Genomic DNA, 14,941 nt, shown 5'->3' with positions numbered 1-14,941 from the left:
CGAACTCCTAGACACTAAATCTAATAGCTAATTGAAAATAAATGATTCAATACACAGAAACTCATAATGTTTCCTTAAGAGGGAAAGAAGGGGCCTCTCTCTTTCTCTGTTGCACAATCTCAGGGGAGTTGGGGCCCAACTAAATGTGACTTGAAACAAATCATTTGGTCCTAGGTATTTGGGGCCTTTTTGGTACATAGCAGACATGGGGGTGGGGGAGGTAAAGGATTAAGCACCCCCAGATGGCTGCTATTCACCAAACCCCAAATCAAACCAGACATGCAAGTCCACATGGCATCTTCAAAGTTTCATCTTGTTTGGTCCTTACAGGCAAACAAAAGAGACTATATTTCCCAGGTAGCCACTGAAGTGGAAGAGACAGGCAGGAGCAGGAGAAAGGTGTCCCTGCTAACTGAGCAAAGAGACACATGTTAAAGTGGTGATTCTCTTATATTTAGCAGGGGGAGAGCAACTGGCCCTATCCAACCCCAGCACAGCATCCCTCAAGTGTCTGTTGCTGGTCTGTTGCCTTTCTGTTTCTTTTTAGACTGTGAGGCCTTTAAGGACAGGGGACCATCTTATTTATGTATTATTTGTTTTTCTATGTAAACCACTTTGGGAACTTTGGTTGAAGAGCGGTCTATAAATGTTCATCATCGTAGCAGTAGCAGAAAGGGTTCAGGGACCAGTAGTAGTACTCTTGTCTCCTGCATTACTTTCACCACAAGTATGAATTGCTTCTCGCTTTTCATTACTAAAAGGTAATGAAAGAGTTAATCTGCCCTAACTTCAAGAGACTTCTGTTTCAAACGATGAGTGGAAAATGATTGATTTTTCAATCAGAAATGTCTAACTTAGATTATGACTTTGAACTACTTATTCAGAGTGTTCAGAACTCTAGGAAGCAAGAGGCACTTGGTAAAAACAACAACAACATGAAAATTGTCTTGTGAGTTAAGACAAAAGTGAGTCAAGGTCAGCTTTTGATTTCCATCCACTGCAAGTCAAATGCCTCCAGAGGCTCACAAGAAGGGCACTGAGTCATTCCCTATTGAATGACAGCTACTTGCCTGGATCATCAGTGAATTTAGACGTAGGCAAATCTAAAACCACCCACTTACTGTCTTTGGGCTTTGAAGGAGCCAGAAATATGTTGAAACAGGGTATGAAACAGATGTAGCACATTAACAAGATCTTGGGCTAGTCTCTGAACAGGTTAAGTCATGGAGATCAACTCTCTGTTTGTGCCCAGCTAACTATTTCTTTACACTAGAAGTTCCTAGGCATCGAAGACTGTTCTCTATGGCCAGATTTAACGTGCTTCCATCAGTAATTCAGTGAACCACCCTGAGCCATTTTTGGAAGGGTGGTATAGAAATTGAATAAATAAATAAATAAACAAACAAATAATAAATACTTCTGGAGGGCAGGTTTAATAAAGTGCCATATAACAAATGTGTGGTGCAGGATGGGTAGAGACAATAGGACATGTGTTGCTATACTATAACTTCTACAAACCACTTTGCAGTCAGCTAATTAACCCATTTCTCTCACCGTTGCCAGGTCGTTCAGAATTATTTTATGTGTCTTTTTAATTATCGGATAAGCAGTCAGTGATAACCTATTCAGTGGGAGAATTTTGCACTATGGCTACCAGAGTTTGCTGTGAATTAACAAAGGGCTTCTCCAATCTATAATTGGGTGAACTGAGTAATGATAAACTATTGAATTGAACGGAATTGGCCTCTTTGCGCAGTTGTTTCAATTGATGATATTTCACTTTAACATTATTTTGAGGTGTGAGTTCTTTGTTGTACAGTTATTGTATGTTGTATTGTATAGGTTATGCTTCCTACTGTTGCATCACATTTGGTGTTGTATTATCACTATGTTGTATTGCATCTGGTCAGACTGTAATAATTTTATAGATTTACTTACTTACTTACTTCCTGCACTTACTGGCAGTGAGACAGAGTTAAAAAGAAACCAAGCCACTGGCAAAAGTGATCAGACAAACCAGTTGCTAAGGCTAGCTGGGACCCAAATTACCCACTTTTGTATGTCTGTACCTGAAACCATGGATAATAATTTTAGTGCCCAGGCTGGCATTGAAGCTGGAGTTCCGAATGTCATCACTTATTGAAAGTAGCTGTCCGCAGCTGGGGTCTGAGGAGGTGAACAGAAGAAACTGAACTCTGAGACTGGTACCGCGCAAGAGGCTTGCAGACTGGAATTCAGCGCATTGTTGGCTTCCTAGGAGACCTTTAGATTCTGAAATGAGATTATGGAAGGTAAACACAATCAGTGTTATGTACTTGAAAGAGAGAACACCACTTGCTTACCTACAGTGCCCTGCAAAGATGCTGTGTCCTTTGCTTTGATCACCAAAGGTCACCTCCCATGCACAGTCTCTGTCTAGTTCCCAACATTCTTTGCATTTGACTATGCACATTAAAAATTGTTGCAGTCCTCAGATTTGAAGGAGTTATGGGAAGAATGGCTTGGAGATTTCAGCTGAAGGTTCTGATCTTGAGCCTTGTTGAGCCCATTTATTTTCATTTTTAAAAAACAAAACAAAACATTGTAACTGCTTCTTCACGGCCACTTATGTTGGCAGTGGCAGGATCTCTACTTGCACAGCACCTCCTGGTGGCAACTATTTTTACCTATAGCCACCCAGGGCAGCACATTGGGGCAAGTGTAGTGTGGAAAACATGGCTGCTGCCATTTTTAAAAATGCAGTTGCCATGTGGTAGGTGCCATTTTTCCCAAACTCCAAAAAGTTTTCCATAGTTTTCCCAAACTCCAAACTCCATAGTTTTCCCAAACTATGAATAGGGGCTTCAAATATGAATGCCATTCATATCCATTTGGCCAATCTGTTTCCTATCCCATTCATTTTGGGAGAAATGTAAATCATTCTAAATGGGCTCGATTTTATGTAGGATCCATTCTTTCAGAAAATACACCTACTAAACAATTAAAGCTCTGCATTTTGCTGAGAGTTCTCCAGATCAAGGGAACCCCTCCACTGTCAATGGTTCCCTCTTCTGTCATTTCCCTTTCTTCTGTACCTTTCTCACACTCTCTCAAATGTATCAAGTTGCAAGAAACAGGGACGAGGAAATGTTAAATGTCTGGCTTAAAGCCAAGACACACACACACACACACACACACACACACACACACACTTATTTATTTATTTATTTTAAATCTATTTCCCGCTCTTCCTCCGAGGAGCCCAGAGTGGTGTACATGGTTATTTTTATCCTCGCAACAACCTTGTGAGGTAGGTTCGGCTGAGAGATGTATGACTGGCCCAGAGTCAGTGAGTTTCATGATTGAATGGGGATTCGGTCCTCCTGGTCCTAGTCCAACACAGAGTCCAATTCTCTGCATGCTCAGACCCACTGTTATCCATGTGAATTTTGGAAACCACCAATTTTTATTCTTCCAATGAGTCAAGAGTTTCTTTATTGCTCTAATGCATGAATTCCCCCAATGAGTCAGGAGAAATTTAAAAAATCACACTTCCCAGCATCCATGCATGGTTAGAAATTTTAATTGAAGAGAGTTGGAAACTTGGGAAGAGAACTCTGCTTTAGCCAGATATATTGGGTGTTTTCCCTTTTCCACTCTCTCAGTTAGATAAATTTGGGAAAGGGGAGGAAAGTAGAACTTTTTTGAAAGAAAATTCAGAATTGTACAACAATTATGTGAGTCATTCACACACATAGCACTCACACACAAACATACTTTGTTGCCTAGAATCACATTCCATGACAAAAGCCTATACAGAGTGGAAGAAAATCCTCAGAATAGGGAATTTGACAGCACTTTTGCAGAAGTGTGTTATAGTTGTTGCTGAAGACGCTGAGCAGTAGCAGTGGAGTCTATGGGAAGCGTCTTTGGCAGGGGAAGGGAAAATGGGCATGCTTGATCAGGGTCTGGATTCTAGAGCAGCCTGGATTATCACTTTACTTTTCTCATTATCCTCTGTCACATCATCTAACATAATAGAACTTTTGCATGATTTGAAGTTGTCCCTACCCATCGCCGCTGCACATTTTGTGTCTGGTTGCACATTTTAAAACAATAACTTCAAGAGGCCTGAGATAGTATGAGCCAAGGGCCAAGGCAATATTCACAGATGATCAGCTTGCAATGGCTCAGGGATATCCAAATCCACTGAGTTTCTGATCTCTCTCCACCTTTATCTGAAATTATCTCTAGTATGAAGTCAAAGAGTTTGATCAACTATGAAGGGGAAGCTTCAACTGAGCATCTTCCTTTTGATAACGACCTCCAATTGTGATCCCTGCCCCCCCCTTATAGCATGTTAAAGAATGTTCCAATATTGCTGGAACCCTCTGAACTCTCAAATGCAACACACTCTCCAAAATCTAAACGCCACTCTGAATGAGTGTTAACAGAAAAGAGACGTAACCCTGTGGCCAAAGCACCTAAACCAACACACTCTTTCTTGCTACACTGTCCTGCAGAGAGTTCATTGCCTGCTCTTGTTGTTGCGCAGCAAGGGAAGAAACTCTTGCCTGGTTGCCTCAGCACAGGGGATGCTTCCTTCCCCAACACCTTCCATAAATCACCCTGCAAAAGGGGTGCTTTTTGCAATGAGTAAAAGCATCCACAAAAATGTGCATCCCCATTTTGGCTCAGCCTTAATGAAGAAGCAGTGATGGTTCAGGATATTCTGTGCAAAAATTAACTAAGAAGAAGATAGCATTATGCATACGTTAATTAAAAACTAATAAGTGGCTAGGAACCCAAGAGTAAAATCAAAATTCCTATTGATATAGCATCTCCTAAAACCCATTGTTTGAGGAAAGAGGAATATATTTACTAACATTTCTGGAGGATTCCAGATTGTTTTTCTTTGATCCTGTACAGTCCCCCCCCCACCGCCAGTATTCTGTATTTATGTGTTAATTCAGCAGGAGGCATGCTGTTGGTATTATAATCTACATAAGTAAGCATGGTGTTGCATGCTACTACACATGATTCATTTTATTAGCAACAGTGACATTCATGTATTGTTTACTAACACCAAAGTAGCAGTCCTTGAGGAAATACTTCAATTGAACCCATTGTTAAAATTTTTTTAACTGGAGTATCAAAACAACCCACCCTCTATGTATGCTGTCACATAAATCATAATGTATCTTAAATGTGAAAACCAGGTATTTATTTTCCACTATATAACCAATAACCTGAATAAAAACAAATAATCTGAAACTATATCAGTTCTGATCCAAAAACTACATAAAATCACAATAAGCAGTCTAATGAAATATAACCACATGAACCATTTATTCTTCCATTATTTCTAAATGATTCCCTTTCCACAAAGTTCATGTAGAGAAAACACACGACTGTTATTTTAACTTTGCCAGAAGTTTTTCCTCTTGGAGTTCATCTGAAGAATGCATATTTCCGTGTAACTTATTTGTCTCTGCCAAACGCGTTTCTAGCTTCTTGGTCTTCCTCAGTGGCACTCGTAACAGTACTCATGCAAATTCTTCCTCCAAAGCATCAATAACAGTATCAAAGCAAAAAGTAACCTTGAATTATAAGCCTTTCTATCTTGCCTTCTTCAGATAGTTCATGTGTCCTGGAATTAATAGGTTCATATCCTTTACAGTTTGTTGAACTGTCAATACATGGTCACTGTCAATACACACAATTATCAGATTTTTGTCTAACCCTTCTCTTCTGACATTCTCTTCTGCCAGACCTTTCTTACCTGCAGCAACAATAAGGAAAAACAGTTGTACCATCAAGATTAAGACAGGCCGCAATCTGGGGTCTTCAACCATCTTTCCTGCTGTATTCTTCAATGCTCTTGTGGTCAATGAAGCCCAGAGTGGGTGAATGTGAATTCAAGTCTACCTTCTGTCTTTTTTTGTTTTGTCTTCGTTAATAATCAATAGGTGCTGTGGCTTTGTGGGGGAAAGTGGGATAGTAACCTCGTCTCCTGTTTTGCAACATTTTGGAAAGAGAATTGATTTAGTCCCAGGAATCAGCTGGTAGGAGGAGCTTTTTGCATTGTTTTCTGTTGAAAAGGGGCTGTTATAATAACCCCTCTGTTCAGACTGGTCACAGTGATGCTTGAATCAAAGTCTGACTGCATCTGGCAAAGAATCAAAGCACTGTTTACTGTGCTCTATTTCAAGACAGGGATGGAACAAGGTTGCTGACTGGTGAACTGAGATCAAGGCCAGAGGTTATTAAGATGTTACAGAAGAACAGGAGAATGTCTTTGTCCCAATTTCTTTATTTGCAGGGGTTCCATTCCCACCTATTTCAGAGGATAACAAAACCGTGAATAAAGAGACCTTAACTCTATGGGGATTGGGGGGTTAGGTTCCTAAGCACACTGAAGTGTGCTGAAAATCACAAGAAAAAGCAGGGAGAATCAGAAATAAGCTCTCCAACTTTTCAGCTCTCTAGCAATGCCCTCAAAAACGTCCAAATCCTCTGATTTTGGTTCTTTGGGGCGGTAGGGTTTGCAGAAAAGAGCCACAAAATGGCTCAGCACTACAAAATGGCACCAGGAAATGACATCAGAAAGACACTCAAGAACCATGGATAAGCAAATATAAACTCATTTTCACCCCACAAATAAAGAAACTGGGTCTGTGTGACCCAACTGCAGATATGTGAAACTGCGGCTGCCAGAACCACAGATGAGGGCCAGCTATACACACAAAAGCTGGCTGTTTCCTTTATAGGAAAAAGTTTACATATTTGGTATCTAGTGTGGAAAGAGCTATTTCCAGGTAATAATTACAACCTTCATCTTGGAGATAGGCAAAACATCCTAGGATCCAATTGCTCAACACTTATTACAAAAGCTTAATGTCACCCCTTGATAGTAGCGGGTTTTCAAACAATAGGAACAATTGTCTGCCTAATGTTCTGGTGCTGGAAAACTTCCCTATCTGTGGATTCACCATCACTGTCTGTGTATCTGCGGTCAGGTAATAGACACCTGACCTTAGCATATTTTGGAGGACTGTGGGAGGACATTCCTGGACTGCCGAAGGCCCATGGAGAATGGCTGGACACTTTATTTGGCCAATTTTTGCATTTTTTAAAAGCTTTTTAGTGATATTTTCAAGGTCTGGGAACCTAACCCGACCCCCCCCCCATTCCATTGACTTCAATGATTCATTATCTGTGGTTTCATTACCCACAGTAATCTGTGGGAATGGAACCTCTGCAGATAATGAGGTCCATCTGTACTTAACCCTACGCTGAGTCTTTTCCTGTTACCCAATTTGCAACAGGCTAGTGTGAGACACAAAAAATATAGGATAGCCAAGCCAGGTCAAAATGGCTTTTAGAATTGAGAGAAGTTCTGGTATGAAACTTGAATAAGTTTTTGGGCTGTGCAAATATCCATTCTGTTACAGTTCGTTACATTTACTGGCCAGGCTGCTGATGCTTGCTAGAAACGTAGGCATTTTTGTTAGACCTGATTTAAACAAAAGTCCAGTTGCCCCGAAGGGACAGTACCATAATTTGTCTTGCTAGAATAATAAACAAAGACAACACAATTACTTGGAGAATGTGGGTCCCCTGGAATTCTATGGACCGGGTCTCACGATCAGTGAGACCCGGTTTGAGGCGGTGAGCGGGGAGAGCGGGCTAAGCCTGCTCTCCCTGCACACAAGTGGATTGGCTGCCCACACGATTGCCAACTCCGTGATGGAGCTGGTGGGGGCTGGGGGGAGCGGGGGCCCATTGGCCCCTGCAAGCTCCAGCATGCCCTGTGCGAGCGTGCAGGGCATGCTGGCCAGACCCCCGGAGCCGGGAGGCGGCTTTTCGCCTCCCCTCCGGGGGTCTCCTCATGAGTAGTCACGCCATGCCTACTCACAATCCGATAGCCTGGGTTTGTGGAGTGCTTGCTCCGCAAACCCGGGCTAAGGGGCAGGCTACTTGAGTGGGTTAGCCGCTCAAGAACCACCGGGCTTGCAGCCAAGCCCGGTGGTTCTCACGACTGAAGAATTCTTCAATTGTGTGAATAGCCTCAAGGTCTTGTGTGGCCTGAAGAGCTCTTGACCCTTTCCCCATGCAGTTCGATTTCGTGCACCTGCGATTTGGTGTATCCATGGTCAGGCTATGGAGACCCAGCCTCATTTTTGCAGATACAAAAACCATTAAAATCTGCATATCTGTGGTTCCTGGGTGGCTGGAAATGACCTCTGAGGTATTTTCTGGCCACCATTTTATTTATTTTATTTTAGTTATTATTACATTTCTATACTGGCCCTTCCAGCAGCTCAGGGTGGTTTACAAAACAGCTCTGGATGCTTTACAAAACCAAAACATAATAAAAACATTTAAAAATCAAACTTAAAATGATAAAATCTAAACTATTCAAACACAGTTTAAAACAGTTAAAACAATTTTAAACCCTGGAATGCCAGACCAAATAAATAAGTTTTAAGGGCTCTCTTAAAGAAGGAATGACTCTAAACCATGAATTTCTATAGGGAGTGCATTCTACATTTAAGGAGAAAGCCCGGCCCCGAATCACTATCAGACACCCTAGTGGCAGCTGAAGATGGACCATTCCAGATGACCTCAACATGCAGTGGGGATCATACTGAAGAAGGCACTCTCTAGGGTAATCCAGAACTAAGCCATTCAGGGCTTTAAAGGTAATTTCCAACACTTTGTATTTTGCCGGGAAATTTATCGACAGTAGGGTTGTGCGTTTTGGGTTTTTTCTGTTTTGTTTTTGGCCCAAATCCGAAACACCCCAGTTTTGTTCTTTGTTTGAAATTGCAAAATCTGAATCAGAAACGTTTTGGATTTTAAAAAATAGCCCCAGGGCAAAACTAGTGGGTGGGGGTGGCAGTGCCCAATGGTGGAAGCTACTACCCACATTTCAGAGGAACTGGGCAAAGGGCTGGTTTTTGGTGAATTTTTGAAGAGCCCAGAGCAGAGTTGGGTGGGTGGTAGTGCCCAGTGGGGGTAAGGAAGCTGCCAGAATTATTTCAAAGGAATTGGGCAGACGGCTGATTTGTAAAGATTTAATGGAGTTTATGCATCTTTAAGGTTCTTCCCCATAGGGAATAATGGAGGTTTCAGCAGCCCCATAACTGCACTTGGGGGGCACCAGGGTGGCCCAGAGCGAGTGGTAGTGTAGAACATAGAGGGTGCCAACCACCCCCATGGGTTGCTAACCCATGGGGAACTGGATTATGTTGTTTTGAGATATTTTGAGTGTAGATTCTCTGGTAGCATATGAGAATGGATTCATGGTTTGTTGTTGAAAATCTCATATGCTACCAGAGAAATCTACACTCAGAACACCTCAGAAACAACAGAACCCAGCACCCCATAGGTTAGCAACCCATGGCGGTGGTTGGCACCCTATGTGCACTACAACACCACTCACTCCCAGCTACCCCAGTGCCCCCCCCGGTGGAGTTATGGGTCTGCTGAAACCTCCATTATTCCCTATGGGGGAAAACCTTAAAGACGCGTGAACTCCAACAATTCCTAAGAAATCAGCCCTTTGCCCTATTCCTTTGGAATCTGGGTTGTGGCAGGCACCCCTTGGGGCAACCCAACCCACTGTTTTGCCCCTCAGACCCCCTTTCTGCCCCAAATCTGCCCCAAAGACATGTAAACTTCAGAAATTCTTTTAAAAATCAGCCCTTTTTCCAATTCCTTTGGAATCTGGGTGGCAGCAGGCACCCATTGGGGCACTACCACCTGACCCACTCTTCTGCCCCCAAAGCCCCCTTTCTGCCCTGAATCCACCCCAAATAACATCAACATCACACATCAACAACAGCAGAGGTTTGCAAAGAACCAGGCAGATTTCCAAGGGTCATGCACATCCCCCCCACCCCCCGCAGAAATGCAGTTGATCTACACACAACAGTGTGAAACAACAACAGTGAAATGCACACTGTCCCATGCATTGTGCACACTGCCCCACTGCCCAATGAGAGTAAATTTTACCCTTAAATTTCCTTAAAAGGAATAACGAGCAATTTCAAAATGGAGTTCCGAAACAGCCGAAACAACAAAATGTTTTGTATCTGAAACAGGGATGTTATGTTTTGGCTACAAAATGTTCTGTTTTGAGCATTGGTGTTTTGTTTTGTCTACAAAGCAGCCGAAATGGCCTGTTTTGTGCACAAAACATTTTGTATCCGAAACGAAACGCACATCCCTAACCGACAGTCAGTGCAGCTGTTTAAGTACAGGCATAATATGGTATCTCTGGGTTACCTCGGAGACCAATCTGGATGTTGCATTTTAAATCAACTGAAGTTTCTGAACTACGTATAAAGGCAGCCCTACGTAGAGCACATTGCAATAGTCAAGCTTGGAAGTTACCGGCTGATGCACCACTCTTTTGAGGTTGTACTCTTCAATTTTGCTAAAAGAAGCCATTTTGTAGCTCTCCGTTCAACCCCCCCCCCATTTTTCATGGAAAATTGGCAGATTTGGGGGGGCACTGCTGGACAGCTGGACACCTACAGAACATGTCATGGTACTTTAATTCACTTATTTCTGCCTTTTTGCCCCTAAAAGGTTAAAAACCTCCAGGAACCTACCAACCCCACAATTCCCATTGAATTCCAGTCTCATTATCTGTGGTTTCATTATCTGTGGTTGAAGGTGAGAATGGAACCCCCACAGATAATGAAGGCCACCTGTACGGATAACGAGAGTCATCTGGTGAATATAATTTTGGACTGTTGAATACAGAGGGAGACAGGGAGTGTGACAGACAGACAGACAGACAGACAGAGGGAGTGCGACTCTGTTGATCCTCCTGGACCTCTCAGTGGCTTTCGATACCATCGACCATGGTATCCTTCTGGGACGTCTCTCTGGGTTGGGACTTGAGGGCACAGTTATACAGTGGCTCCTCTCCTACCTGGAGGGTCATACTCATAAGGTGCTGGGGGATGCCTGCTCCACCCCTTGGTCTTTGGCCTATGGGAGACAATACGGAGCCCTGAGAGACACCATACAAAAATTCAGATGTTGAAGAACAGTCTCTAAGAGACACCATTTGGAATCTGCCTGTGAGGTATAAGCAGAACCACGGCAAAGCATTGCCTCCCACCCCCAGTCCCCTCAGACGTTCCGGAAGGATACTATGGTCAATAGTATTGAACTGGCATCTGGTGGGCCACTGTGTGAAACTGGATGCTGGACTAGATGGGCTTTGGGCCTGATCCATCAGGACTGTTCTTATGTTCTTACATTCTTATGTAGATTACTGCAATGTGCTGTATGTGGGGCTGCCCTTGAAGACTGTTTGGAAGCTTCAGCTGGTCCAGAATGCTGCTACAAGGATGCTCGTCGGTGCAAGTCGCTTCATAAGTATCACACCCATCTTGTGGAAGCTTCATTGGTTACTGGTCCACTTCCGGGCTAGATTCAAGGTGCTGGTCTTGACCTTTAAAGCTCTACACGGCTTGGGGCTGGGGTACTTGTCGGACCGCATTCACCCATATGAACCGGCCAGGGCCCTCTGCTCATCAGCTCAGGCCCTGCTTATGGCCCCACCACTAACAGAGATCCAGTTGGTGGGGACTAGAGACAGGGCCTTTTCGGTTGTGGCCCCTTGGATTTGGAATGCCCTCCCAGAAGAGCTTTGCCATGCTCACTCCCTCAGTGTTTTTAAAAAACAACTAAAAACAAACAACTAAAAACAAAGAGGCTTTTTAATGCTCCATCTTTGGTTATATCTGGTAGGTTCTTTAGTTTTCAGTTTTTATAACTCTCAATTTTTACCTTTTAAAATAGCTTTTAATTTGAAACGTAATACTGATTGTGGTTTTTAGCCTGACTTTTTAAAATTATTTACTTAATTTGGTTAATTTTATTACTTTTATTTTACCTTGTATCTATTTTATTGTTGTGAGCCACCCCGAGCAGTAGTGTACTGGAGGAGCAGGGTACGAATATTTTAAATAAATAAATAAAAGAAACATTTCCTTTGCTTTTAAGTCAAGCAGACTGCAGCAAAGGTAATTTTGCCTTGTTTGTCTATATAAATAATAAAATAAACTTAAAGGGCCCACTAGGAGATGGTGGAAAGTTGCCCACCTATCTTCAGGTGGGCAAGAACCACTAGGCTCTATCATCCAAACTGCCACATGGAGGCAGTTCTCAAGAGCAGCCTAGCCTGGACTGGACTGCTCATGTGGATCCCGGAGCTCCTGCCCAGCTCAACCCCACTCCTTAGCCTGGCTCTTAGCTGAGGTTAAAGGAGTGAACACATCCTTAACCTGGCTGCCGGGATCGTGTGCCTCCTCAAGCTGCATGCAGCCCAAGGAGAGACAGATTTGGGCATCGAGAGTGCCCATCTGACAGGGGAATCCCCTAAGGCACCGTACTCATCACGAGGTGCCTTCTGGGATATCCAGAGGCTGGGGAAACAAGTCCTGGCCTCCATGGCAGAGATGTTCCCTGCAGGGATTTTCCCCAAATGCAGGGAATTCTGGCTTCAAATACCAGGGGAAAGGGCAAAGAGAAGCCCATATAAAAGGTGGTGAAATTCAGGGGAAATGCAAGGGGAAATTCAGGCGTTGCAGGGAATTTTAGATAAAGTCTCTTTTCCTGTTGTTCTTTTATCTGACTCATTCTACTTTTGAGTGAGGATGACTACATGCAATACTGTTGCGGACTACTTTCACTTTCACTTACAAACTCGTGAGGCATGAGTCAGTATTGTATGCATTTCCATGTATGTCCGGTTTGTAATGCATTTGGGCGAGTAGACTTCATATGGCTAATTTCCTTTTGTAGTGCAATGAATGGAGGATACAAATTCTGGAAATGAAGGTCCTTCTACCCTCCCCTCAAAAAAGCAAGACTAATTCGAGATGAACTGACAAAAGAAGGAAAAAGAAAATAATTTGTAAAGAAGTTTAGAAAGCAGCTGTTGGAACTGCCTCAGTTTAAAGGGTGGTTAGAAAAAAATAGTAATTTTATAGTAAATAGTATTACATGCTCTGCAGCTCTGTGCAGAGCATGTAATATTATTTAAAAAAGGGAGGAAAGTGGCATCGAAAAACATGCTAAAACTGCAAACCATAAGAGTGCAGCTTTATTATTAAAGCAATCAGTTCCAGTGTCAACATTATTTGCAAGAGAACTCAACAAACAATATGTGGAAGCAAAAGTCAAAAAAAGCTGAAATCAGCATTCTTTACTGCCCATAATGTTGCTTTTGATGTCACCGATCACTCGGTTGCCACGATAAAGAACTGGGACATTTGGAAGTTATCAACAATATAAAACCAGGGAGAAAGAAGTGCACAAATATTGTTAAAAATATCACTGCAAAAGTAGAGACTGAAAATCTCATTACTGAGTTGACTTTGCGGGAGAGAGATATAAGTCCTTTTTAACAGCATACCGCAGTTGCTCAAGCCCGTCCCCTGCCCTTCCTTCTGTCTCTCTTCCCCTTCCCTTCCTTTCCTCTTTCTCTCTCCTCCACTCACTCTTCCCTACTCTTTCTTCCCCCTCCCTTCATCTTTTTTCTCTCCCTCCCTCCCTGAGTTAACAGATATTGTTCATCTTCTTTCCTCATCTAATTTACATAATGGCAGCCTCCTTCTCCTGAAGGGGCTTCTTCCTCCCTCATAACCCGTCTTTCTGCAGACCCCTGCCTGCTATCCTTTTATATATAGATAGATAGATTCCTCTCCTCTACAATCAAGAACATCATCCGATCACTAACAGTTGCATTCCAACTGACCTTAACCATCACAGGCTCCTCCTCCTTATCTGCACAGGGAATCCCCACTGCTCAATCACCACAGCACCACAGACTCCTTCTCCCTATCTGCATATGGAATCCCCACTGCACAATCAGGTGCTTCTGCTTGCAAACTCTGTCAGCCAATTGCCTCCTTTCTACCACGTCACCACACATGGCCCGTCTTGGAGAATTAATAATATAGATTACTTTATTTGACCAAGTTCGCTTTTATGTAAAGCTTTTGTATTTTGTGTTTTGCTTGTCGAATGACTGTGACAATAAAGATTTGATTTGATTTGATTTGAGTACAGAGTTGAAAGAGCGAAACTTCTCAATTTTGGTTGACAAAACTACAGATATCTCCAACTGAAAGTGACTGTGCTTAATATACAGGTGAAACTCGGAAAATTAGAATATCGTGCAAAAGTCCATTAATTTCAGTAATGCAAATTAAAAGGTGAAACTGATATATGAGACAGACGCATTACATGCAAAGCGAGATAAGTCAAGCCTTAATTTGTTATAATTGTGATGATCATGGCGTACAGCTCATGAAAACCCCAAATCCACAATCTCAGAAAATTAGAATATTACATGGAACCAAGACGACAAGGATTGAAGAATAGAACAATAACGGACCTCTGAAAAGTATACAGTGTACTGTGCTTGATTGGCCAGCAAACTCGCCTGACCTGACCCCATAGAGAATCTATGGGGCATTGCCAAGAGAAGGATGAGAGACATGAGACCAAACAATGCAGAATTGCTGAAGGCCGCTAATGAAGCATCCTGGTCTTCCATAATACCTCATCAGTGCCACAGGCTGATAGCATCCATGGCGTGCCGCATTGAGGCAGTAATTGCTGCAAAAGGGGCCCAAACCAAGTACTGAATACATATGCATGCTTGTACTTTTCAGAGGTCCGATATTGTTCTGTTCTTCAATCCTTGTCTTCTTGGTTCCATGTAATATTCTAATTTTCTGAGATTGTGGATTTGAGGTTTTCATGAGCTGTACGCCATGATCATCACAATTATAACAAATTAAGGCTTGACTTATCTCGCTTTGCATGTAATGCGTCCGTCTCATATATCAGTTTCACCTTTTAATTTGCATTACTGAAATTAATGGACTTTTGCACGATATTCTAATTTTCCGAGTTTCACCTGTAT

At 42.6% G+C, this 14,941-nt stretch overlaps 2 protein-coding genes across 3 annotated transcripts in view; one reads left to right on the top strand and one right to left on the bottom strand.

Annotated features, from left to right (window-relative positions):
- The window catches only part of PLA1A (phospholipase A1 member A), a 59,345-nt gene extending 53,324 nt beyond the window's left edge, over positions 1 to 6,021 (bottom strand). For both annotated transcript variants that reach the window (XM_053295888.1, XM_053295887.1), the window contains exons 1-2: positions 5,762 to 6,021; positions 2,070 to 2,271 (exon numbers count right to left, since the gene is read on the bottom strand). In XM_053295888.1, the coding sequence (XP_053151863.1) occupies positions 2,070 to 2,271; positions 5,762 to 5,834 (275 nt within the window). In that variant the 5' untranslated portion in view covers positions 5,835 to 6,021. The remainder of the gene's footprint in view (positions 1 to 2,069; positions 2,272 to 5,761) is intronic.
- The window catches only part of POPDC2 (popeye domain containing 2), a 73,150-nt gene extending 60,219 nt beyond the window's left edge, over positions 1 to 12,931 (top strand). Inside the window, exon 5 of the mRNA XM_053295892.1 lies at positions 12,811 to 12,931. The gene's annotated coding sequence lies outside the window, so the exon portion shown is untranslated. The remainder of the gene's footprint in view (positions 1 to 12,810) is intronic.
- The last annotated feature ends 2,010 nt before the right edge of the window (positions 12,932 to 14,941 follow it).

Source organism: Hemicordylus capensis, chromosome 2, assembly GCF_027244095.1.
Source record: "Hemicordylus capensis ecotype Gifberg chromosome 2, rHemCap1.1.pri, whole genome shotgun sequence".
Taxonomy (NCBI): Eukaryota; Metazoa; Chordata; class Lepidosauria; order Squamata; family Cordylidae; genus Hemicordylus; species Hemicordylus capensis.
The sequence above is the reverse complement of the archived record's forward strand: the minus strand, read 5'-3'. Positions and strand labels throughout refer to the sequence as shown.